Genomic DNA, 26,516 nt, shown 5'->3' with positions numbered 1-26,516 from the left:
TTGCCACGGCAACTCAATTTTAAATTGGAATTAATGTAAACAACATAAAAACAGTACGACTCTTTCATACCGTTTTATATTTTCACAGCACAGCAGACTACCCCCACCCTCCCCAAAACTCTGCATTAAATCTCATGTATAGGCTGGGTCATGTAATGTATGATTGGCCATGACCCATGATAATTGGTCATATAGGCCCAATAATCACGTGCAAATAAACAAAGGGTCAAGTTTTTAATGCTTTAGTATAGGTCAGGCCCATCTTTTAAGTGTTGCCGAGGCTGAAACTTCTAGTGTGGGACCTCCTTTATAGCTACTGGTTATTTGCTAACTTAGGTAGATCAAACATAGCTCCTGCGCCAGAATGCGATCTATTTTCGCGGTTATAAAACACTACCGTATTTTATTCTTAAATACGATCGTGCAAATGCCGAACCTGGCTTAAGAAATAGAAACAAAATTGACTTCTCGTTCAAAACGGTCTTTTAATGAGTCAACCATTCGGACAATTGAAAATACAAAAGATTACATTTTCTTGCACAAAGTACGTCATTACAAAACTGTAAACATGCAAAATAAAGCCTACATATAACGTTCGGACATTCGGTGAATTAAAGGCTGTTGACAAAAGGATCCAAACTAATTTAGAATAAATTACTTCCAAATATTTCTTGTGCAAATAGTGTGAGCTATATCACACTAAAATTTGATAAAGATCTAAGCCTTAATAGCACGATTCTGTAGAGCTGTTACTGTTGATTACTTGAGGCAAATTAAATTTTCCTTGACGGGGGGGGGGGGGGGAGTATAGCGATTACATGGGGGGAGTGCCTCTTCGACTTGCAAAATGTGTGCAAGCAAAAAGTCAAACAAAAGGTTTCATTCGACAATATTTCACACCTGCAACTTTCCATATTACAATAGACTACAGTATCAGATCTTTAGTTAATTCTAATTTATTCAGTTTCCGGAAACGGGGACCAAATATGCTACGTGTATCATCCCTTGCTCGTATAACTGATATGAATCCCACACGTTAGATAAGTTATATATTCCCTTTAGTGCAAACACACGCCCTCACATTGAAAGTTTCCCGCGTAAATATTAACATAAATAATCACTCTCCTACACAATGACCGGCTGGTTGCTGTACTCATACACGTTTTACATGCACGTGTTTGATCTCGCAGCTTGCGAGGCATGGATTATACATTGTATATATGACAAACATTCCACGTCTAACATACATTAACCGGCCGTTATAGCTATAACAAATTGATCAGCATCAAACAGGGATTTGCGGTTACGAGATTTTTCGGAGTACAAGGTTTTTATATAATAAATGCAAAACTAGTGGCAGCGGTCTCAAAAAAACAAAACTGCCAAGGATTCGATATAATTTGTGGAAATAAGGACATTGCTCTGTATACTTATATTGTTATACTATACTATGTATAGCCTATAGGCTCAGATTTATTTATGGGCCAACCTAGTGTATGCTGTTGTATATACTGCACAGGCGGTAGGATGTTATAGCCTAGGCCTTGTGTTTTTTGTTGATTCCTCGAATTAAGTTATACCCTATACTGGAGTATAGCAGAAACTGAAATGATAACGTCCTCATTGTGTTCCTCTTTATGAAGTCGGACAAGGCCTAGACGTAGGGGTCAATTTTATTTTTTCAAACATTAAAAGGCTAGGTCTATTCTTCGAACGGTATAACAATAAAGGTAAATAATTGAGCTTAGGCCCAGGGGTTGCTACAATTTTCGTCCCACTCCCAGTTTCAAACTGCCCCAAGCTAGGATCACCCCCCCCCCCTCCTATATCGTATTCTTAAACATTACCAAAAACGGCAGCAAAAGTGTTTTTTACCATATTCGATACTATCCTAGACTAGAGGCTAGTTCACAATCCCAAAGAAGAGAATGCCCAGGGACACTGGGATATTAATTTAACAATAACAGTTTAGGAAAGACAAAATCCCCACACCTGTCTTGAATACTCAATATAGTTCCCTCTGAGACTAAGAGGATATTTTAGGCCAGTTGAGCACAACTGCCCGTAGCTAGCTCAAGTCTCGAATTTTCAACATTTGTTCTTTGCTATGGCTTATGTAAAACCAATATCGTATTGGAAAACAAGACGTAATGTACAATTTCAACTAAAGCACCACCCCTATCTCAAAATAGATAAGAGTAAAGTTCCTAAACAGGTTCAAGAGCCCAGCAACTTAGACATTCCAGTCACAAATACTGCACTAAATTTTACTTCTAGCCCCACAGTATCACAAACAGGCCATGACAATGTTAGGCTTAGCACTAGGCCTTCTGAAAGCAAACACCTCTTCAACAATACATTAAACAATCCTGGAGTTACCCACAGGCCTAGCAGTAATTCTGAAAGTGAATTTGAAGAGCTTTCACCATGTTGTAGTAGCCAGTCAGATGTTGATGAAATGAGCCTCTCTGATCAGTTGGGGGATGGGCTACATCAAACAACATATCACAAACAGCAGTATCTAGTTTGTTAAACATTTTAAAACCATACCACATAGATTTGCCAAAGGATCCAAGATCACTTCTGAAGCCCATTAAAGACATTTCTTTTGAAAACATAGCAGGGGGCAAGTACTATCACTTTGGCATTGCTAACTACATTAAATAAAAAATGCAGTTATCACAGCCATGTAAAGAATCTATCTCAATTAAAATTAACACTGATGGTCTACCCCTGTTTCGCAGTTCAAATATGCAGTTCTGGCCAATTTTGGGGATCACTGATCAAATTTTTGACAGTACACCATTTCCAATTGGAATATTTTCTGGAATGTCGAAACCATCTCCAGTTAATGAATTCTTAAAACCATTAATTGACGAGGTTAAAAGTCTCGAAGAACATGGTATTGAGCATTGTGGGGCAAAATACCAATTTTCAATATCTGCTGTTATTTGTGATGCCCCGGCTCGTGCCTTAATAAAGCGTGTAAAAGGGCATTCCTCCTACAAAGGCTGTGATCGGTGCATACAAACTGGAACTTGGATGGGAAAAATGGTGTACAAAGAAAGTGCAGATAGTTTAAGAACTGACGAAAGTTTCCAACAAATGCTTGACGAAGATCACCACCTTGAACAATCTCCATTTTCATCTACTTCTATAGGATTAGTTTCCCAATTTCCATTAGATTATATGCATCTGGTGTGTTTGGGTGTTACACGTAAACTGCTGGGTTTGTGGATGAAAGGTCCGCTCAAAACTAGAATGCCAACCAGAGTGATCAATGCAATTTCTGAGAAGATGATTTCACTTAGAGAGTTCATGCCAAGAGAGTTTTCAAGAAAACCTAGATCACTCCGAGAAGTTGATAGATGGAAGGCTACGGAGTTCCGTCAATTCTTAGTCTACACTGGTCCATTAGTCCTTTCTAGCCAAATACCAGTGAACCTTTACCACAACTTCATGCTGCTTTCCGTTGCAGTTCAAATTCTGTTGTCACCAAGGCTTTGTAACCAATCATCATTGATTGATTATTCTGAAGAATTATTAAAACTGTTTGTTGCACATTTCTCCAAATTGTATGGCAAGGAAATGGTAGTGTACAATGTACATTGTTTGCTTCATCTTGCTGATGATGCACGTAAATATGGTCCACTAGATAATGTTTCTGCATTTCCATTTGAAAGTTATTTGGGCACATTGAAGAAAATGGTGAAAAAGCCATCACTGCCACTGCGGCAAGTAGTTGGGCATCTGTTGAGAAAGGGGGAAATTCAGAAAAGCATGAAGAACAATGAGTGCACTATCCTCAAACAAGAACATTCAAATGGGCCAGTGCCAGAAGGACATTTAGCTATGTCACAGTATGCCTACTTTTATCACAAAGATTTGAATGTCCATATAACTCTTTGCACTGGGGACAATTGTGTTCAAATAGGGAATGATGTGTGCCTAGTGCAAAACTTTTTTGTTACCAATGATGATTTGTATGTGGTTTATCGATCATTCACTCACAAGGAAAATTATTTTAGCTATCCTTGTGAATCAATGTGTATAGGAATTTTACAAGTTGACAGTATAAGTGAAAATCTACAGGTATCACATTCAAGGGAAATTTTCAAAAAATATGCACTTTTACCGCATAGAAATTGGTTTATTGCTATGCCTATCCTACATTAAAGAGCAAGTTTATATTAAGGAGACTTGAGGCCAGTTACTGTTAGTTTAAGTTTAATGTTAAATACATTTTAACACTTCATTTACTTACATATATGATCATCACTTTAACATAAATTAGAAAAATTATATTACTCAATCTTAGCATGGACCCATTGTATCACATTGTGGAGTTTACGGACTCTAAGGAGATAGCCATCATCAATGAGAAATGGATGGTTTCTGAGGGTACTTGTTTGTGGCCCCCCTTCAAATCTTCAGCAAGTTTGGCAAAGGCTCTGAAGACTACCACAGAGCCCGAGACAAGTTGGAAGGCTTTTAAAATAAGAAAACTATATGCAACAAGTAAGTAAAAATTATGTTAAATATAATTGAAGGGTGTGTCTTCATACTCTCTATTTGCCCCCATTTCTAAGTACTGGTTTTAATACTTGTTGCTAATATGCTACACAGCCCAGCCCAGAAGTTTGAGATGAAATGTTGGAGAACAGTAAATAAATTAATGCAGTAACTACCATTGAACGCACTGTTTCACCACGATGGGCTATGAACTCACAAGTGCTCTGTCCAGTGGTTACCTAATCTATAAGGCCCCCCCCCCCCACCCTGTCTCATGCCCTTTGTTTATCCTTCTCATTTTGGCTGGGTTATCCAACTGTTTCCTGATATTTTTCAATTTACCAAGGAATAAAATAAAAATGTAACTTCACAAATTCAAAGTAAAGGTATTCAAATACATGGGGCATATTTTATATTATTCCATACAGATTCATATGACAAGGCAGTTTCCAAACTAAGGCAGGCTGAAGATGAGTCAGACCTACAGACAGGAGATGAGGAAGTAACCATAGGAAGAAAACGAAAGTAAGTCCCAACACAGCAAAAAGACTGATAGAGTCACACATGTATACAAAGCAGTGAAGCACCAAAGTATAATTATCACCAAGTTTCTCTTTTCAACTGGGGTGGGAGGGTGATTTGTTAGCGTAAAAGTGGTCAAAGTAAGATAGATTTTCGGTTATCATTATTGTATTATGGTAATTTTTTTATTTTTTTTTATTTTTTTTTTATTGCAGACCTAATCAACGTTATATGGTTGAAAGCTCGAGTGATGAGGAGTTTCCTGCCTCACCAAAGCGACCCAGACCACCATCATTTCCATTAACTTCAACACCAGTAACTCCGCTTGCTCTATCTCCTGCCCCACCACGCTCTCCAACCCCACCTTGCTTCCCCAACCAAACTTTGGACAATAGTGCAGCCTCTTCTTTCCATTTCCCTGGTAATTTTCTTTTAACTCTTTTCAATTATTTATAAGCATTGTACATTAGCTCTATTGGTTTACAGAACATTCAGCTTCATTAAATTAAAGCAATTGACACATGTTTGAATTGTTTCAATTAAAACCAGAATGCAAAATGCATTGAGGTTTCGATGACTTCAATGCACTAGACTTCTGCTTGTTAGTATATAACCAGAACTAGCTGTTACAATAACACTATGGCATTCTAACACAGGTCAGTCTGTACGTGGTTATACACACCTCCATCAAAAACAGTAGGGTTCTTGTACTCAATGTTATGAATCCGCACACCAAGTATTACAAACCAAACCAAATCGCTAATAACTTCGCACATTAAGGTTGCAGAGGAGTCCACTTATGGACAATTTAGATTGGAATATGCCCACGAAACTTCAAAGAATCAACTTGAAAGAAGCTAACACAGGTCACTGGAGGTGAACCTGAGGTCAAAGGTCACCCAAATGCAGGTCGACTATTATATTACAATAGCGTAACTCCCAACCTTGATGGACATTTGGTTCTCAAGTTATTGCAAAAATACTAGTTTTTGACCACTGATTGACCTTTGTTGACATTGGATCACATGACTGTTATGTTTTGAAACAATCCCTTACCCCCATTCACAACTAGTCCCAAAATATCAACCTTGTTGGAACCTGTCAATGGTAGTTTCACAAGTTGAGAAAAACTAGGCCAACATTACAGCCAACTCCATGAAGTGAAAACAAATCTCAAGTTCACAGGTGCCTGACCCAGTTTCTCATTGGCAGCTGGCCAAGAAATGTTTTGAAATTCGTGGTACCTGTGCAACTTACATCCAACCAGAACTACCAATGATCTACAAATATTTTCTAGAGAAGGCATGCTTCGCCATTCAAATGCACTATTCCATCGAAATCCATCAACTCTTTAGCAAAATATCCATACGGATGAGTGACAAGTGTTGCAGTAGCTCTAGCACTTTTATATATATCTATGGTCTGCAAGCAAGCCTTGGAAGACACTGTTACACACACACAGGTATGTAGCTATGTACATAGCAATTCAGGACTTCTAGCGACACACTTACGTCAATGGGGATATTGTCGCGAGTTCAGATTCAAATCTACGGATGCCCGTAAGATCATTTGCAATTGTCAATAGGCTCTCCTATTCTTATGAGGCGAATCGCCCATGTCATCTACTTATAGGCTGGACGATGGGAGATACCTATATATTATGAAAAGGTTTTTACAAGTTGACCCCTGGTGACCCTAAATGACCTTCGACATCCACCAAAAACGATAGGCTTTTTGTACTTAATGTGGTCAACCTACATACCAAATATGAAATCAATCCAAGCTTTGCTTCTTGAGATATCATGTTTACAAGCTTATCACTATTTGACCCCTGGTGACCTTAAATGACCTCTGACCTACACCAAAAACAATAGGCTTCTTGTACTCAATAAGGTACTCCTATGTACCACATATGAGAACCGTCCAAGCTTCCCTTCTTGAGATATCGTGTTTACAAGCTGGGCGTCACAAACGCACGCACACACACACACACGCATGATTGCAAATGTTATGATTATCATCGAAACAAAAAATGCTAAGGTATGAAGACGAAGTAATATTTGTTACTATTTAATATTATTTATATTCTTGTGAATTGTTATTTATTATTAAATTGATGCTAAATATGCAACAACAAAAAATGAAAGACCTAATGTACAGTATAATTTTTAAGGGAACACAGTTTTACTATGACACATGGAGTTTATAGGAATGTAACTAAGTTTATTTTGTTGTTGTCAACTTTTATTAGATTTTGAAAAAAGGGTAATCTCGATGCTGACGGAGATTAAGGCGGAGGTTCAGCACAACAAGGAGTTGCTAAAAACACTGACTGAGGCAAACGTCCTACCAGAGAGTGAAGAAGACGATTGGCTAAATGAATTTCCTCTAAAGTCCCTTGAAGGTATAACTTCTTTGGAGGAAAAACTTAAAAATGACACAGGATCAAGGAAAAAACTGGTAAGAAATGTTTTTTGTGTGTTTTTGATTGCAAGTTTTTAAAGAAACCAGTAGTGTAAGCGTTCTATGATTGAGTTTTAGACTAAATGTAACTTGCTGTAATTTCGTGCTCCATCAATTTGTAATATAAAGTTAATGAAAACCTTTTCACAGCCATATTAAATAGACATATGATGCTATGTGGTCTATAAGTCTCATATTTCAACCCAAGTTATAAGTGTAGATGGCACAGTTTAAAATTTGCTCTTTGAGCCTTATAATTTCATATTGCTTTAAAAATTGCCCTACTTTTTTTTCTTCAACTGGGAGTGGTAGGAGTCGTACAGTTTTAAACAATCTTGCCAAACTCTTAGATACTTATGCACCCAGTGACCCCACTCCTGTCATACGTGGTATGTCATAAGTCATACCTCTATCTGAGATATATTTGCATTATGTTTTTGAAAAAATTGTATCTCTGTTAACTACATACATTCTGAAATATATTACTTTTTAATTATACTTCTTGTAGTAATGTTTACCAAATACATATTTTTAGCAAATAAATTAATTACAACTAATGTAATACTAATAGTAGTGTGGTGGTAAATAACAAGTAAACAATTCATAACTTATTACAACTGGATAACATAAACTTTGTTCCTTAATAAATTTCATCTTTTTTCGCCATCACCTCCTTATATAGGTCCAGAAGCTGTCTATGATAGGTGGGACTAACTTGGATAGTAGTGTAAGAAGGATTTTATCCTTCCTAATGAGCAGTGCCTTGGCCACAGAATTCAACTGGTTAGGCAGGGGGAGTGCCGAAAAGAAAGCCTTTTCTACCCTTCTTCTGAAAGATTTGATTTTTAGTAAGTATACAAATGCCTATAATTACAAAATCGTCCCAGTTGTTCAAATGGTATATATACTGTGACAAACTAACAGTGCTCCAATGATGCATCACACAAACATTATGCACTGTATACATCTTCCCAAAAGGCCAAGGCCCATATTTTAACCATCAAGCAACTTTGTGTAGATTTAATGGTTTTGTCAGACTGCAATGTGTGACTGTAATTCATATAAGATAATGTACTCATCTTTGCAAAGCGCTGAGCAGAGCAGTAAAATTGGACCAAGTTGATAAGTATCATCAATGCCCTCCAATCATTTGGGATGAGACTTGCCTGAAATAAACAACATAATATCAATAAAGTCATGCGGTCAGTCATTAGATTACATTTTCTCTTGGTTTATTCATGTGATTATACTTATAATTGCTCTTTGTTTTTTCCTATTGTCCCTAGGGGCCATCTCAAGAAACCCTTTGACAAAAACAGCAACCCAGTCACAGGTGGAAGCAGTCATTAAATTATGGCTAAAACATGCTGCAGACCGGACTGGTGCCCGCAAGGACAGGCAGGCACAACAGCCAGATTGTCAGCTTGATTAAAGTCGATACTTTAACTTCAACATAAGCCTAGATCATCTTTCCATTATCAATATCAAGACTGCTTTCACATTGTTTAACTTTAGTGTGACACTTTTGAACTGTCATTAAACTGTTCCTTTCACTAAACATGCCTTGTAAATAGTAATGGCTATATTATAGTCTTCTAACACATTTTGAAGACTATGCAGTAAAAGTAATCAGTAAAAAATCTTGCAGGGTCTACATCCTTGCATCAAATGCAATTCCATTCTCCTAGTGAAAGATTTTTTATTACAATTCAAAGTAGTCCTTAGCCTCATATCAGCCCAAAGTGCCTGCATGACCTATAAACTACATGCTGGTGGTATTCTGTTTGCTTCCTGGCTCCTCCAGTGCCTTTCCCAGAGGATGGTGCTACTTTTTTCTTACAAATTAAGAGTGCTTAAATACAAAATGGTGAGTTATTATATAAGATTGGTAGTGACCAGAAGCCATTCTGGCAATTTTCTTATCCCACCATATTTTTGGTGACTATTATCAAGTTACCACCCCCAGTTTAAAAGTAGTCTGCATAGGCCCCAAATTATAGCACTTTATAATTGCTAGACATTTTCAAAAAGTATTTTCCTGGAGGTCGTTATTCTCCAAATTGTTCTCGGACATTTTCTTAATGAACACCCAAGATGAAAGAATTTCTCAGTGGGGTAAATTTCTTCGAAGGCGGTAATAAAAACAATTTAAGAATTATGACCAAAGGTGACCATATTTAAATTTCTGGCATATTTCGCGGAAATACTGCATACCTTTAAAATTAGCACTGCTACATGCTGGTCGATACGCAGGCCGACTTTACAAAAAAAAAATTCTTACAAAGGAAATCCTGGCCTGAACTTTAATCTAAGTTAGAGGGTGTTGGGATTCAGGCATTAGCCAAATAAGCTACAAATAAAAATAGTATATACAAATATTGTACTGCAACTATATACCAACTGCTATTGAAAACATCGGTTGATACTTGATAGGTCCACGGCATATGCCCTTCCTGTACAGACTGTAGTGTTATCCAGGGCATGATCAATTCGGTATCTTATTTCTACTCTGCAGTTATTGACTAAGCAACTGAGAACGAGTAACATGATGATTAAACAACTGATGGGATAAATATGTACTTACCTATCAACTCTATCGATACTGCTCATTCCGTGTTTTTGGTAGCACGATATCTATATTATTGCGTTTATTCTCGTATTAATTGGAAAAAAAGTTATTAGGCTGGAATGGCGATCCGTAACAAGTGTTATGAGGTGGTTTACTGCTGCGAGTGTGACGACGCCTTGTGAGCTCGGTGTAACTGGTATCTCGATTTCTCGCCCTTGCTCAAGTAAATGAGTCAAATATTCCGTTGATTATAAGATTACCTCTCCCGTCTCTAAATTAAAGTCCAATTAGCGTTGTTAAGTTACTTCAAGATACTGATAAGAAACCATGTTTACTTAAATAGCCTGTACGTCCGCAAACAACGATCACTAGCTAAGAGCGATTGTTTCGACTAACTTTTCCCTACTGACATGCCTCTGAAATAACAACTCCGCAATTGGGCTCACTCATGTTCGGGCATCTGGTCACTGATTGGTTCAATGTTACCTAATTCATCAAATCTGTCATTGAAAGGACCAACCAAGAGTGAGAAAGAAACGTCACGTGCTGTTTATCTTTTTATTGTTTTTTTCTGAATTGACTAGACGTCTGAAATAGCGGGTCAAGCAATTTCTTATGTTTTTCTTTTTAAGGGATCGTGGGAACCAAGGGAAGGTCAAAAGTGCAACGAGATTAATGACCTTACATCTTGTAGATTATATATTTCGAAATTTCAGTTGTATTACAGACTAGGCAATCACTACTTGTTTTGGATTGCTGTTATGGGAAAATGCTCGTGGCTTTCAATATTTATATTTTACATTGTTTTATTTTGTTGGTAATTTTCCTTTTTGTACTTCTCGAGTGTTTTCGGGATTTTCCCTACCTCTAGTGTAGTGAATGCGAGAAGGCATATTTTGGTGGGAGATTAGTACCGTGACCTAGCGGTGTCAAACATATTCTACTTGTAAAATGCGATACCAATAGGACTGCATGGACTATTTTCTTTACATTTGTGTAATGAACCGTAGGCGGTTGCAGTGATATTACGGTAAATCGTTACCGCCATAAGGACGACAGAAAAAAAATTTTTTCTTTCTTTCGATTGCGACAGCTTTTCTCCATAAAACCCACCTGGTCAGAGTGTATTTAGGTTAAGAAACGTTGGAATCTAATTCGGAAGTTTGTTTTCTGAAATTCATGAGGAAACTCTGAATGGGACTTTAACATATGGCATTTCACCGGCGGTGGGGTGTAACTCGTACGACAATGTACATGTAGAGCGCTCCTTTTTACCACAACGGTTTATGTTGACAAGTTTGGAACAACAGTCAACAACTTCTATTGCCTTTTAACTGGAAACTAATAAACATGCAGCTGTAGTAACATATAGTCTGTGCTATGTAGCGCATTTCCTCTCTATTAAATTTATAGTAGACTTTTCTTGTGACTTTATCATATTATTGTAATCAAATATAAAAGGGCCGTTTTCTTTTAAAACGAAATATTTCAATCAACTCATGTTTTTCATTTTTCGATTTAAAACAAACTTACCATACATTGTGTAATTTGTTAGTAAACTATAAACCAAGCCAGAGTCAATCCGACGTTAAAATGATGTGTTACAAAGACGTCCACTTAACGTCGTTTGGTATATCGAAGAGTCGGCCAAACGTCGGACCAACGAATAATGGACGGTTTCATCGACGTCAAATCAACGTCGACATTAAATGTTGGAAAAACGTCAAATGAACGTCGTTTGAACGGTATACCGAAGAGTCGGCCAAACGTCGGACCAACGAATATTGGACGGTTTCATCGACGTCGATTCGACGTCGACATTAAATGTTGGAAAGACGTGCAATGAACGTCGTTTGAACGGTATAACGTAGAGTCGGCCAAACGTCGGACCGACGATTATTGGACGGTTTTATCGACGTCGTTTCGACGTCGACATTGAATGTTGGGAAGACGTCCAGTTAACGTCGTTTCAACGTATACCGAAGAGTCGACCAAACGTCGGACCAACGATTATTGGACGGTTTCATCGACGTCGACATTAATTGTTGGAAAGACGTCCAATGAACGTCGTTTTAACTGTATACCGAAGAGTCGGCCAAACGTCGGACCAACGATTAATGGACGGTTTCATCGACGTCAAATCAACGTCGACATTAAATGTTGGAAAAACGTCGTTTGAACGGTATACCGAAGAGTCGGCCAAACGTCGGACCAACGAATATTGGACGGTTTCATCGACGTCGATTCGACGTCGACATTAAATGTTGGAAAGACGTCAAATGAACGTCGTTTGAAAGGTATACCAAAGAGTCGGCCAAAGGTCGGACCAACGAATTTTGGACGGTTTCATCGACGTCGATTCGACGTCGACATTAAATGTTGGAAAGACGTGCAATGAACGTCGTTTGAACGGTATAACGTAGAGTCGGCCAAACGTCGGACCGACGATTATTGGACGGTTTTATCGACGTCGTTTCGACGTCGACATTGAATGTTGGGAAGACGTCCAGTTAACGTCGTTTCAACGTATACCGAAGAGTCGGCCAAACGTCGGATCAACGAATATTGGACGGTTTCATCGACGTCGAATTGACGTCGACATTAATTGTTGGAAAGACGTCCAATGAACGTCGTTTGAACGGTATACCGAAGAGTCGGCCAAACGTCGGACCAACGAATATTGGACGTCTGAATCGACGTCGAATCGACGTTGCCCCACTTTGCAAACGGAAACGTGGGAGACGTCGGTCCGACCATTTCACGCGACCCAAACCCAACGTCGATCCGACGTCAAAATGTTTACTGGGGTATAACTAATACTTCGAGTGTCGACTGTTGTGGGAAGAGGCGGCAAAATGTTATTATTATCATGGAGACTACACTCCAGAGGGACGCTGTCCGCTCTATTTCGATCGTCGACTGTCAGAAGGCTGCATAATGAATGTTAAACTTATCTTCCGAACTAATTAGTCATGTCTGTCTGACTCTGCTGCTTATCAATCGTTACTACCATTAGGGTAGTTGTTTGGAAGGTCGGAATTTCTAAACGTTGGAGAAAGATCAACCATGTAGGTCGAAGGTAAATGTATTTTAACCGATACGCGGCGGTGATAGTTCCCCGCCATCCGGAGTATGGAGGTCAAATCCGGGGTCAGAGCAGGGAGTTGTTATGGAAAAACTCCCTGGTCACAGTCAATATATTTTATTCAGTACGCGGGAAATGTGGAAATCTCCCGCTCTACGTTCTAGGTGTGACATGCGTATTTGGATTCTACTGTAAAATGTATACTGCTGTTTACTCAGTGAAGTAAGCCGAATGTGCCGTCTACGTCGTTACATGTCGCAGGCCCAAAATTTCTTAGTAGCTGCATATATGCACGCACAGTAATTGCATTAAGAGTTGAGACCGTTAACTTACTTAGCCCGATCTGATATTACAAGATGACTTCTCCTGACCTGGATACCGATGACGAGTAGGCCTACATTATCATTGGAAAATATCTTTCGTCAGGACTGTACCCTGAAAAGTCTACGATAAATCTAGAAAGATCGATAAGGGGAAGATCGAAGAGTTTTAGACTGACGGGAGATGCCGATCTAGTTTACGTCGGCCCACATGGCAACGAAGATAGGCCCTTGGCCAAAGCCCACAAAATTAAAGCTTACAAGAAGGGTTTGGCGGTAAGTGTATTATTTGTTTATTTGTATAAAACTTTTAGGAATTATTTCCACTGAAGAAAATGATTCCATAGATATGCATATAACTTGAACTAAGTGCATTGGCCATTTGGGCCTTGCAGATTATAGGTATATTTTATTATTTGTAATCACCTAAGAGTAGAACTGAAAAGTCTAAACTTTATTAGTGTTAGAGAATATCGTGATGCATAATTAGTCGGCAAGACACGAATAGTATTAGGCTACTATAGGCTAGCCTACTGTAGCCTAGGAGTAGGACTTCGAGAGTTAACCCTATATTTGCAAATAATTTGCTTTATTCAAATTCAAGCCACTCCGATTGGCAATCTCTGAAATAAAGCCTACTTGGTATAATTTTTGTTACTCTGGTAACTGCCAAAACTCCCAGATCAGCTGTCAGTTACATATCAGCTGTGTATTGTGTACCCATGCTACCATGAGTTTAAAAGGATTGTCTGGTGGCCCAAAGAAGTTACCTTAAAAAATAGTAAATAATTTTCCAAATATGTTGTCAAAGTATGAGAACGCTAATGTTGCGTTTGACAGAGAAACGATTTTTTAATCGTTATGGATAGACATTTCAAATATGATTTGAACAGTACAATACGTGACGTCAGCTCTGCCATAGCAGATTGCGTCATAACCCACCCTCCGCACAGTACCTATACGGTAATCACAACAAAAACAGCGTGTGTATACAGATAAATTTCTTCCTTAATTTCCGGTGAAATTTCTTAAAAATTTGATATGTTTTCAAAAACTCCTTAAGCCACCATGTACTTGAGCGGTGGTTCCGTGGTCTTTGTGTAACACAAGGTAAATTTTAACAGCAGACTCTGAGTTGTTCAGGCTATACATCGCTCTATCCAGCTCCAACGCGAAAAATGTTCGCATGTAGGCTGTACTCAAACGCTGACAATCGGACAGTTCTGCGAAGCCTAAGCTTTTCAGCGCTATATTCTGCTCTGACAACGATTAGATCAATTTCTTCAATAATTTCCGGTGAAATTTCTTATAAATTAGATATAATTTAAAAAACTCCTTAAGCCGCAATATATTTAGTAGATCGGTGGTTTCGTGGTCTTTGTGTAACACAAGATAAGTTTTAACAGCAGGCTCTTCGTTGTTTATACATCGCGGTATCCAGCTCCAGCGCGAAGAATGTTCGCGTGTATAGGCTACTATAACGTTTACAATCGGACAGTTCTGCGATGACATCGATCCCGCCAAGTTTCATCTTTCGGTTTAACGAATACTTTATAAGTTTCCTTTTACTGTTAATTTGATCCGTGAATTTTATTTCAGCGAGTTCGAAGAACAGTTAATGAACTGTGGTTTGAGTGTGAGTGTACTATGTGTAACGCTATACAAGTACACCAACTGAGCATCGTAGTATATACGTTCGCGAGTATGTACGTTATATATATGAGGCAATTCAATGTGCTTACACGTGAGTTAATTTGCTGCGGAATTGGGAGTGCTAACTTCAAGTCGCCTGTTTTGCCTATCTGCAAGCACTACGTCAAACACCATATTGAAGCGTTCGAACAAACGGTACTTTTGGTGAGAAACTGATGAATTTGAAAACCAGATTTCTACAAGAAGAAAATGTCGAATGGGGACAATTTTTACATGGTTAGAAAGAGAAAAATAATAACTACAAGGACAATGTATCAAAATCTTCCACCAGACAATTCCTTTAATTTCAATAATGATTATGTGTTTGAAATTGCTAGGTTAAAAAAAAAAAATCTTCAGGATAGGACTTTTCAGATTTTCTGAAAGATATGTCCTGGGATTAGTCCCCTTACTAGTTAAAACACAAGGTAGCAAGGGAGAGGGGGGGGGGTCCCTGTCTTGTCCATTTGGAGGATCAATTAAATTAATGAGTGTTACTTTATTATCTCTTTCTTTTTAGAGGTTTTCCCATATTTTTTTAATATATTGGTGCCGGGATGTGCACAGACACTGCAGCAGGTCGAATATATGCTATAGGTAATCAGTTGGCCACCTGCCCATCACTTCATTGTCAGAAGGTTAGCTGTGTTGGCTAATAATTTTTAATAAGTTTAATGGGCCTCTTTGCTGGTGATATTTTAATTATGCAAACATGTACATGGTTATGGTATGAATATTCATTAAACATTCTTCCACAGTAATTAAGGTTGTTAATATATGCACAAAACAATGTTGCAATTAAATTAGTGCAGGTTAAACCATGGAGCTATAAACCTGGGATTATAGCTCCATGGACCAAGTTTATATCATTTATATTAAATTTGCAATGTATTATCACATGTAGACACTGCTTGGTGATATACTGTAGTATTGCTAGAATAGTGACCAGAATGGACCTAAAAAACTAATATAGGCCTATAGTGTAATCTCTTTGACAAATTTGAGGGTGGGTGAATAAATTTCTATTCAGGAGGATAGCTGGTTGTTGAGAGAAACAATTGAAAAAAGAGCAAATAAAAATGCACAACAATTTGCTTTCGTTTTATCCCACATGTTATCATGAACTTATTTGACCAAATGATAGGAGTATTTTGGTATAAGACCCTAATTTGAAAGAAAGGGATCTGAGAAGGTGGCTAAATCAATAGAAATATCAGGTTCATTTCAATTTCTGTAAGAGTCCTTGTAGGACACGAGTGGTGACAATTTCACCACCTTAGTATTATTTTCATCTGCATTTCAGCAGGAGGCACATGTACACCTGATTTTGATGGAATCTGCAATGGAAGTTGTGTAACATGTTTTTTTTTTCAAATACCTATCCTAGCTCATAGGCCTTACATGTTAATGGAATACATATGGACCACCTTATGCGTTCAGCTTATTAATGCTAGGCCTGGGTCGAAAATACTGTTCACAACTTTTTTCACAAGCAGCACAGTTATCACTAAATCACTTTGTTTTTTGTCATCTAAAAGCAATATTTGTTTGCATGATTGTAACTGCAAAGTCATTCACCATATGCATACTGTACCAAGTTATCAACCGATGCTTAAAGTTTGCATCCCTTTGTTGGCCAGTGCAAGAGTATAAGGAGTATGTGTGGAGATTGTCCAGAGAATGAAAGATCTAGCTCATTCATTTGTTCTTAAAGTTATAATTTACTAAGCATATATTAAAGATGATCATGATGGTGGTACATTCAGTAGACTTAATGACTCGCAGTACTGTCGGGAATTTTCATGTACTGCAGCCATACACACAAATTTCGCTAAGAACACATTTTGGTATTTTTTTTTAGCTGCGTATAATTAAAGCAACAGGAAAACCTTTACATAGGACTTCATAATTATCTGATATGAATTTCAAAATGAAAAGAAAACTGAATTGTGATATGAAGCAAGAATGACACATGAACATAACAGAGTTCAGTACTTGAATTGTTGTCATAAAGAAGTATCCGAGAAAATGTCCTAGGTACGTACATTCATATGCAGTTCATAACTAAAGTACCAACAGAGCCATAGCCTTTTGTCCAAAATTCATCCCCAATGAACCCATGTGCTTATTTCAACATCTATTTAAGTAAAATTTGCTACTTGGTTAATAACCAAGAAGTCTTTCCTTCCATACTGTAACTCTACAGTGTGAATTTCTGTCATTAATATAAAAAATTCTGCAAATTCCCTTCAAAGATTAATTTGTAACATTTCTAAATGCTTACAATATATAGATACCAAAGTATAGGTACCTATACTACCAATGTATGCTTCCTACATCAGTTAGGTGTAACCCTGTCATCTCACTGACAGATTCCAAGGCAATTTTCTGACTAACTATCAATCACTCATCCAGGTACTTATACATCTGTTCCCCCCCCACCCCACATTCAAAGGTGATGAAAATGGTTACCAGGCCTATGATAGTCCCTAGTGACAATTACCATCTAGGTTGTCAGCTAGATCAATGTATGTGACTTGCATCTTACTTCAGAGATTTCCCATTGGACTTCCATATAACAGCTGTGTTTGACTAGTCAGTAACTAATAGGTTTGGTAATGAAGAAAAAAATTGGTAACAGAGTCTTCCAGTGTGAGTTACAATAAAAAGTAAAAAAAACAATTGAATGTTTAGCATTTTACAAAACTCAGATAAAAATCACTTGAACATCAGTTCGTATGATTAGATTGTGTATGGTTCTGAATGCCATTTTACTTCTTTTTTTAGATGGGTGTGGATATGATTGGACCCCTTCCAGAGACCATCAATGGAAATAAGTACATCATATAAACCCTATGTGACTATTTTTCAAATGGCCAGAGGCTGTTGCTGTACAGAAACAAAACAGCAAAAACTGTTGCAAACTTTCTGTTTGAAACCATGGCCAGGTAAATATCCATCTACTTTTGTTTCTACTTTACATGGAATTAGTTATGCAGACCTGCATTTGCACTGTTTTAACTGTGACCCAGAAAGCGGCCAAATGGTTACAGGAATTTATAGAAGTTGTTTCTTAAGTTAATGTCAATGAAATGTTAGTGGGATATGGTCAGTGCTTTTAACTTACTTTTTTTTTTAAATCAGTGCTGAAATGATTTCCTGATTAAACCATGTAGCCATTCTGCAGATGCCAGTAGTTCATTACATTACTCGTAATCAATACTTTAACAATAGTTATTTAAATGTTTCCATTTATTTAGATTTGGGTGCATGAAAATTGTCATCTCAGACCAGAGAGGAGAATTTGTTAATGCTCTGAACAAGTCCCTGTTTGACATGATAGGGGTAGACCACAGAGAATCCTCTAGCTACCACCCACAGACCAATGGGCTTGATGAAAGATTCAACCAAACTCTGCAAAGGTCACTCATCAAGGTTGTCAATGAAAACCAACATGACTGAGATGAAATGCTGTCTTCAATTCTCATGGGGTACCATACAGCCAGACATGGTTCAATAGGTCTTTCACCTTTTGCTGTGATGTTTGGAAGGTTTGTAATAATTTAAACCTGCCATTGCTGAATAGAGATTTACATTTGCTAAGGCCATATACAGAGAAAAAGCAATCAGGGATAAGAGAGTTTGGACAAATCTTGCATAGCTACACCAGTCCTCTGTACGATAAAATCTAATTTGACACATCCCAGGTCCTGGGAAAAAACGCTAAATAGAGGACCATCAATAACCCAATTTAAGTTATAATATCTAAACAAATAAATATTAACCCTGTATATGGTACACTCTGCAGCAAGTACAAAATATGAACATTCATTAAACTGTAAATGCATGCCCATTAATTTAAAAGATACATGCAATTAATGCCACTGACATTGGTTTTGTTTTTCATATACTATATATTTATCATAATTGACTGGTATGCAAGTTGGACCTATAACAGCACAGAATATATATAAGGGTTTTATATTTGTGCTGGTTTGAGTATGTGATGTGACTCAAATTTCTGGTTCAATGGTCTTAATAGTGAAAATAAAATATATAAAAATTTATTTATTCTTCAGTCAAGAAAGTGTTGTGAATAATTGAATGTTAATTTATCTTCATATATCCAGAGAGCCATTGCGACCAGTCGACATTGAAGACTCCATTGTCCAACCAGAAGCTCCTACTACAGACTGCAGCGATGCACAGCGGGAGAGGGTTTTTCAACTCATGTCACAGTCGCGGGACATAATCAAAGGTGTTGTGAAAGAAAATATTGGCAAAGCCCAAGAACGGCAAAAAAAGAATTTGGATAATAGGCACCATAAAAGGTAATTATATAATGCTATGTTGTACATTGAAGTTGTAATTAAATGAATGGCAACATATGCATTGTATTATGATGTTTACGTATATCTGCTGGATTTTATTTTATTCAGAGCTTCGAAGTTGGTTCCAGTGTTCTCGTACGGAATGCTAGAAAGGATGCCCGAAGAGGAGGGAAGCTCGAAAACTATTGGCTAATTGGGCCGTATGAAGTGAAGGCTGTGAATGAGAAAGTACTGTACACACTTATTAACAGTACCACAGGCCTTCCTCAGAAGAAGAAATTCAATTCAATTTTACTTAAAGAATTTTGCACAAGTAAGATTTCTTTGCAGTATTTTTTTTTTTGGGGGGGGGTGGGGGAGGAGGAGGATTGGCATAATTCCTCCAGAATTTCCTTAAAAATAATCAGCAACTTAATCAGTTCTGAGTATTTGCTGGCTTATGTGAGGGTAAAGTGCTGTAGCTGTCTTTACACAATAAATCAGTTTCGACTTAATGGCCTAACAAATTAACCATTATTGCCAACAATAATAAAGAGGGGAATAAGTTAATTAGAAGAAAACTTCAGTTTCCTGACAATTGTTTTCAGAAATTAAATTTCATTTGTTTTAGTTTTGAGAAGATAATTTTATGTGATGTCAGTTTGAAACTCTGCAATTTAATGTTCAACTTCTGAAGAGCAGCTTTCCTGGCTTTGATAATAATCGTAACCTATTTATTCATGCTGGCGTGTGTGTGCGTGTCTTTGTACCGCCCACATTGTAAAAATCGAAGCTTAGATTGATCCCATAGTTTGTGCAAAAGAGTACATTGTTGAGTACAAGAAGCGTATTGTATTGTTTGAGGTCAAAGGTCATTCGGGTCAAATTGTGAAACCTTGTAAACATGGTATCTCAATATTGGACGCTTGGGCAGATCTCGTACTTGGTAAGATAGTGCATAACATTGAGTAAAAGAAACTGTTTGATTTTGTCGGAGGTCATAAAGGTCATTTGAAGTCAAAAAATGCCAAACAGTTACCTCACTCCCCTCTAACCTGTCCCTACACTAACGCACCTTCCTAAACATAATATCTCAGAAGCTTGGAACGATTGCGCATATGGTATGTAATTGTACCACATTGAGTACAGAAGCCTAATGTTGTGGGCCGAGGTCATAGGCATACGGGACCATTTTAATTCGGGGGGCAGAAAGTTTTGTGCCCGAAAGTTCCTGTGACACTATCTAAGCGGAGCGCCACCATCGGTTGGCGCGTAGCGTACAAGAAAATTGTTGGCAAAAAAAGCCTCTCAGATTGCCGGAAACGGCACATCTGAGGCCTTGCAAGTTGCATATAAACATTCTTTATTTTATAATCTCACATTTTAGAAATTGACACTTCCCCAAAAATTTGGCAAATTAGAAGAAGAAAAAATGGTTACATCACTTTGAAGAGGAAAAATAGGACAGTATATTTTTTAAGCTCATATATAAGTTTTGTGCCCGAAAGTTCCTGTGACACTATCTAAGCGGAGCGCCACCATCGGTTGGCGCGTAGCGTACAAGAAAATTGTTGGCAAAAAAAGCCTCTCAGATTGCCGGAAACGGCACATCTGAGGCCTTGCAAGTTGCATATAAACATTCTTTATTTTATAATCTCACATTTTAGAAATTGACACTTCCCCAAAAATTTGGCAAATTAGAAGAAGAAAAAATGGTTACATCACTTTGAAGAGGAAAAATAGGACAGTATATTTTTTAAGCTCATATTTAGTTACCGTATTTATTATTTTATCACAGTACTCAGCTTCCTCCAGAAAAACATACATTGTTCAATGACACGTAGGCGGGATAATGTCGCTGTGTCGGGTGAGACTGCAATTTGTCTCACAAAACAGTATAAAATGTAACAAAGAATATGATAAACCTGTACTTCTAGGCTTGTAGGCACTCCCCCCCCCCACCCACCATCCATTCCATCAAAAAGAAAATGTTTCTTATATACACTCATGTCGGAGATGTCCAGATATACAGTTGACTAGTTAGAAAAAAAATTGATCGCGCAAGAAGTGTGGTAGCCCAGGTGAGCTGTGCTTACGGTGGTGTTACACGGAAATATTCGGGCATCATGATGCTAAATAAAGAAAATCAATGAATTGTCGGGCAAAAATTTGAAAAAGATTTGGGCAAGCTACTGCATATTTATATATATATATATATATATATATATATATTTATATATATATATATATATATATATATATATATATATATATATATATAGTTTCTCCTCTTAGGCTGCCCGAATTTTTCAGGACTTTTGCCCGAATTTCTTGTCCTCTGGAAATTTGTTTTTTAAGACCCCCCTCCCCCAGGCCTATTTTTACAATTCATGGTTAAGTAAGTTTCCAGTGTGCTATGATTGTGTTCTTTGCTTTGATTCAACAGAGATCTGTTTGCAACAGTTTTTCTTCAAGTTCCAAGAAGCAGTTGTATGACCAATTGAAGAAACTCAAAAAGTTTGAAGTACAGTAAGTGTTAAATATTTCATTAAAGTGGGATTATATGCACTCCATAATCATGCAGTTACTGATGCCAACCTAAGTGGTATACATTGGCAGTTACAAGCAAAATTTTGTAGTGCTTAAGCAACTCTCAAAATTCAAGCAGAAACAAATATTGATTAATATTAATGATAAAGGTGCTCTACCTGTTACCTATCATCATCGCTCGGCCAAACGCTTTTAGATGTTTCGCTACTTGTTGCAAACTTTTATTGTGCTATATAGTAATGATATGTATACTTTCAATGGTTAAGCACTGCATTTAAAGGAACTTTTTATTGAAAAATGGGATCCAGTCCTTCTGGTCATATCATTGTTTGTAAGTTTATCGCCCTAAGCCTTGCCTTGTCATGAATTTTACTTTCTGTGATTGAGTGCTTGAACTGTTGGCCCGTCCTGCCAGAAAATTTGAATCTAACACTGACTTACGTCGAGACGTGACCTTAGTGCTGCACATAGGTCACACTTGATCAGATCTCACTCTAAGCTTGGCCTTGATACAATACACAGGAATGCGTACAGACTTCAATAGGCTATCAACTTGCCATACTGTATATCTGAATGCTCGCATGCTCAAGGAGGATCAGATCCCACACTTGGGGATTCAAGTTGCTATACTCTGAATAATCGCATGCTTAAGGAGGATCAAGCAGACCCCACAAATGAGGTGATCTAGTCTGAATCTCACATGCTCAAGTAGGACGAGACGTACAAGGGCGATCAACTTGCTATAGTTTGCATTCTCGCATGCTCAAGGATGATCAGACCCTACAATTTGGGTGATCAACGTCCTATAGTATAAATTATTGCATGGTTAAGGAGGATCAGACCCACAAGGGCGAACAACATGCTAGTCTGAATATACTCCATACATGCTCACGGTGGATCAGACCCACAATTGGGGGATCAATTTGCTACAGTCTGAATGCTCGCATGCTCATGGAGGATCAGATCTGCATTTGTGGCAATAAACAATATTGCTAGTCTGAATGCTTCACCTTGTTATTACCGAATGCTGCAACATACATTAATTTGAAGTACCCATTCGTAATGATTGCTGAAATCATGTTTTCACAGTAATATTTACTTTCTACTTAATTTCTGTAACTTTGAAGCAATGCTTACTATTCATGCGTCCTTTTCTGCAGGCTGAATTACCTCAATGACGTTCTTGTCTCTCATGCTGTGGACCATCTCTACCACCTTGTCACATGTTGCACCGAAACAGAAGCTGAAGCAGCCTGTAGTCAACTGCGCAAAAGCTTACCAAAGTAATGATCCTGATGCACAATTATCTTTTCAATATGATGTGTGGTGTAAACATGCATTTTATTAGCTTGAATGTGGTTACTTATTAACTTCTCTATTCAGTCAATAATTTTAAACTTTTATGTATAGGTATAGGTTGGTACCAAGGGTCAGAGCATTTCACCAGGATAGGAAGGGAGGCTATCCAAGCTGAATATGATGAGGTTGGAGATGATCAGGTGTTTGAGTATAACAACCAGTGGTTAAGACAAGAACTTGATAATTTATGATAAAAAGGTTTCTTTCTTTCATGCATATCGTTATTGTTTGTCCCCCCACCCCCACTGATAGACAATTCCAGAAAAAAAAATCCCGCTTAAAGTTTAAGTATGTTTATATGTGCAAGATAGAATAAAAACAGCAAGCAACAAGAAAAACAAAGCATAAATGCCGTCAGATAGCACTTTTTGGAACCGGCAATAAGTGTCCTTATATTAAGCAATATTTAATTCACACATTCCCTCTGTTCAAACCACACTAGATTGGTTTCAATTCAATTCATAACCCCCCCCCCTCACACACACACTTCCTCCCCCTCCATATATATCAAAGGGTCTGTTTTTCTCCCCCTGGCAAGGAGGAAAATGTGCACACAATTAGTATACTGAATAGAATTAGTATTTCTATTATCTTATAATGCATTTAGTAATGGCATTGTAAGGTTGAATCAAGAGCAATGTTCCCAGAGAACTCCAGTCAGAATGATGGTATAAGTAAATCCTGGGATTGTTTTTGTTGATTGTGAAGTTCAAAGGACTCTAAGGTGACAAAATTCTAACAAAAGTCTCACATAACAAGCATATATTTTACCACACGTAGAAATGAAGTTGTTCTATTGGTAGTTGTAATCTATAAACTCATGTGTCACATCCAGGACAGTAAATGGCAGTTAGTTCGTCTTTCTTCAGGTAAATGGAATTTTTACATTCACCATCTAATTTTTTAAATTCTGCTCTGCTATGCTTTGCTTTGGTCACACGAATAGGTACTAATTAACAGAAAACTGGCTAAAACAAGCAGAACAATTATCTTTCCAAGATGAGGGAAGCCAGCTCACTTGATATAGCATACATTCATTGTTAGTTCTAAGCATAAACTTAGAGTCGTGACGGTATGGGTTAGAAAAAAATGATTTGTCATATTGCGTCATCTCAATATCAATGCTTAATTTGTTTGCTGATTTAATAAACCTATGCGTTAATACTTGTGTGTGCGGTATGAAACCTGGCTTCAAACACGCTATCTCTAGAAGGGAAGCTTGGAAAATGTAAGATTTGGCATGTATGTGAATCATATTGATTATATCCTATATTTTTGGGGTGGATGTCAAAGGGTAAACAGGGTTCAAGTTGTGAAAACCTTGTAAAAATTATAAGTTCAAGAAAGGAAGCTGAACAGATATCATATTTAGTCTGTAAGTATACCACATGGCTAAAAGAGGCCTTTGTTATTGTGGAGATTAACAGTGGTCAAATTTTGTAAACCTTTAAAACTTGATATCTCAAGATGAGGAAGCTGGAAGAAATCTCATATTTACTGTAGTATGTATCACATTGAGTGAGTACAAGCAGGCTATCAGTGGTCATTTGTGTCAGCATCTGTCATTGTGAATATACTGTTTGTCACTTCTTGCTGTATTACTAAAGATCAAGTGTGTCAGTATGTCCCATTCATATGAAAGGATACTCATGTTGGATCATAGAAACCACAGTCTGGTTTATGCATACATGCTACTTGACAGCTGTCCTCATATGCCATTCAAGTATATCAAGGCAAGTAACAACTGGGATATAGTTTCTTTATCTGTGATGCATTATGTAGTTGTTGCAACTGAATAAGCGTTTTCGTAGAAAAGGTCTTTTATCATGTAAGTTAACTAAAATCTCAATTACAGATGCAGAAGTAGAACGCACTCATCATACAGTATATCTAGGTGTTTGTATTGATGACAAACTAAGTTTCACTGGTCATATAAGCAGAATACTTAAACGGGTGTACTTCATAGTCTCAACTCTATCGTATATAGTTCCATATTTTCATGTTGATGTAAGCAAAAGAGTTTTTACTGCCAATATCTTACCACACCTAATATATGCTGTTTCTGCTTGGTATCACTTTTTACTAATTAAAGATAATAAGAGAATTTTTTTTTTTTTTTAAAGTATTGTTCTAGAATTTTTAATATAGATTTTAACTTTCTTATGAGTACTGTAAACAATGCTGCTAAAAATGAGTTCATTAGAAGTGTAAATTGCATACAGAGAAATGACAGACATTCTTTGCATACCGAACTTAACTCTCTACTTCGAGAAACTACTAGGTATAATCTGAGACACAAAGCAATAACACCAAAATTCAGAATTAATGTGTATAGATAGTATTATAGTTTATTTATCGTGCTGCTATTTTATTTACAAAATGGTAATCTGGATAATTTATTGTAGACAGCTGCACTTGTACGTTTTGTATATATATATGTGTGTATATGTATGTATGTGTGTGTGTATATGTGTGTATATATGTATATGTATGTATGTGTATGTATGTGTATTTTTATTTTCAGTGTTGACTGGCCTTGGATGCTCCCCAGTAAAGGATTCAGGTGATTATACTGTTGACTGTGTCAAGACCAAACTTTTAGTGCAAAGAATATTTATTTAATGTCAAAGGAAAAGGTGGGCCAAATATGTAGACAAAAGCAAGAGAAATGTTAACTGATACCAAGTTGTGTGAATTGTGTACAAATATGATTTTACTGGCTTCAGCTTGCATTTCCCAATTAGCCCTAATTGATTTTTTTTCTTTTCCAACATTTGAACAATAGTCATTGAGATACTTTGACTAACACTAAACAATCTGAGTGTAGTAGAACTGGTTCTCACACAGCCTCCTTTCCCAGTATTTATGTTAAGCCTGATACTTAGTATGACCAGCAGCATGTCATTTGAAGGTAGTCTGTATAGGCCACAAAGTTGTATTGTGACATCAAGAAGTACTTTCCTTGAGGTCTTTATAATCTCCAAATTTTTCTCAGACATTTTAAAAGAACATGCAAAAGGACAGAATGTCCCAGTGAGGTAAATTTCCTACAGGTGGTACAAAAACAGTTTAATAATTTTGACCATAGGTGACCATATTTTAGTATCTGGCATATTTGAAGCCAATGCAACATA

General features: G+C 37.3%; 2 protein-coding genes across 6 annotated transcripts; both read left to right on the top strand.

Annotated features, from left to right (window-relative positions):
* Positions 1-579: 579 nt before the first annotated feature.
* LOC139979848 (uncharacterized) lies at positions 580-10,088 on the top strand. Its single transcript, XM_071991003.1, has 7 exons — positions 580-1,327; positions 4,319-4,518; positions 4,941-5,037; positions 5,250-5,455; positions 7,286-7,494; positions 8,180-8,345; positions 8,784-10,088. The coding sequence occupies exons 2-7, from the start codon at positions 4,320-4,322 to the stop codon at positions 8,927-8,929; spliced, it is 1,023 nt and encodes a 340-aa protein (XP_071847104.1). The 5' UTR covers positions 580-1,327; position 4,319; the 3' UTR covers positions 8,930-10,088.
* A 3,252-nt stretch (positions 10,089-13,340) lies between these two features.
* On the top strand, positions 13,341-26,434 carry LOC139979859 (uncharacterized). Of its 5 annotated transcripts, none has more exons than XM_071991020.1 (7): positions 13,341-13,747; positions 17,951-18,111; positions 18,424-18,714; positions 19,294-19,494; positions 19,603-19,807; positions 21,920-22,002; positions 23,184-26,434. In XM_071991020.1, exons 3-5 carry the CDS (start codon positions 18,632-18,634, stop codon positions 19,685-19,687), a joined length of 369 nt encoding a protein of 122 aa, XP_071847121.1. In that variant the 5' UTR covers positions 13,341-13,747; positions 17,951-18,111; positions 18,424-18,631; the 3' UTR covers positions 19,688-19,807; positions 21,920-22,002; positions 23,184-26,434. The 5 variants fall into 5 exon arrangements, with proteins under 5 accessions (XP_071847121.1, XP_071847124.1, XP_071847122.1 ...); XM_071991021.1 differs by lacking the exon at positions 13,341-13,747 and adding an exon at positions 15,504-15,801; XM_071991023.1 differs by lacking the exon at positions 17,951-18,111.
* Positions 26,435-26,516: the final 82 nt, after the last annotated feature.

The sequence above is a fragment of the Apostichopus japonicus genome, chromosome 14 (genome assembly GCF_037975245.1).
Source record: "Apostichopus japonicus isolate 1M-3 chromosome 14, ASM3797524v1, whole genome shotgun sequence".
NCBI classification, from domain to species: Eukaryota; Metazoa; Echinodermata; class Holothuroidea; order Aspidochirotida; family Stichopodidae; genus Apostichopus; species Apostichopus japonicus.
The sequence above is the reverse complement of the archived record's forward strand: the minus strand, read 5'-3'. Positions and strand labels throughout refer to the sequence as shown.

What these genes read in the sequence shown, in the direction of transcription:
- LOC139979848 (XM_071991003.1), top strand. Translation starts at nt 4,320, where the DNA reads ATGGACCCATTGTATCACATTGTGGAGTTTACGGACTCTAAGGAGATA. An exon ending in ACCATAGGAAGAAAACGAAA is followed by an intron (nt 5,038 to 5,249) that starts GTAAGTCCCAAC and finishes TTTTTATTGCAG; the next exon opens with ACCTAATCAACGTTATATGG. An exon ending in CTCTTCTTTCCATTTCCCTG is followed by an intron (nt 5,456 to 7,285) that starts GTAATTTTCTTT and finishes AACTTTTATTAG; the next exon opens with ATTTTGAAAAAAGGGTAATC.
- LOC139979859 (XM_071991023.1), top strand. Translation starts at nt 18,632, where the DNA reads ATGCTGTCTTCAATTCTCATGGGGTACCATACAGCCAGACATGGTTCA. An exon ending in TTTGCTGTGATGTTTGGAAG is followed by an intron (nt 18,715 to 19,293) that starts GTTTGTAATAAT and finishes TCATATATCCAG; the next exon opens with AGAGCCATTGCGACCAGTCG. An exon ending in GATAATAGGCACCATAAAAG is followed by an intron (nt 19,495 to 19,602) that starts GTAATTATATAA and finishes TATTTTATTCAG; the next exon opens with AGCTTCGAAGTTGGTTCCAG.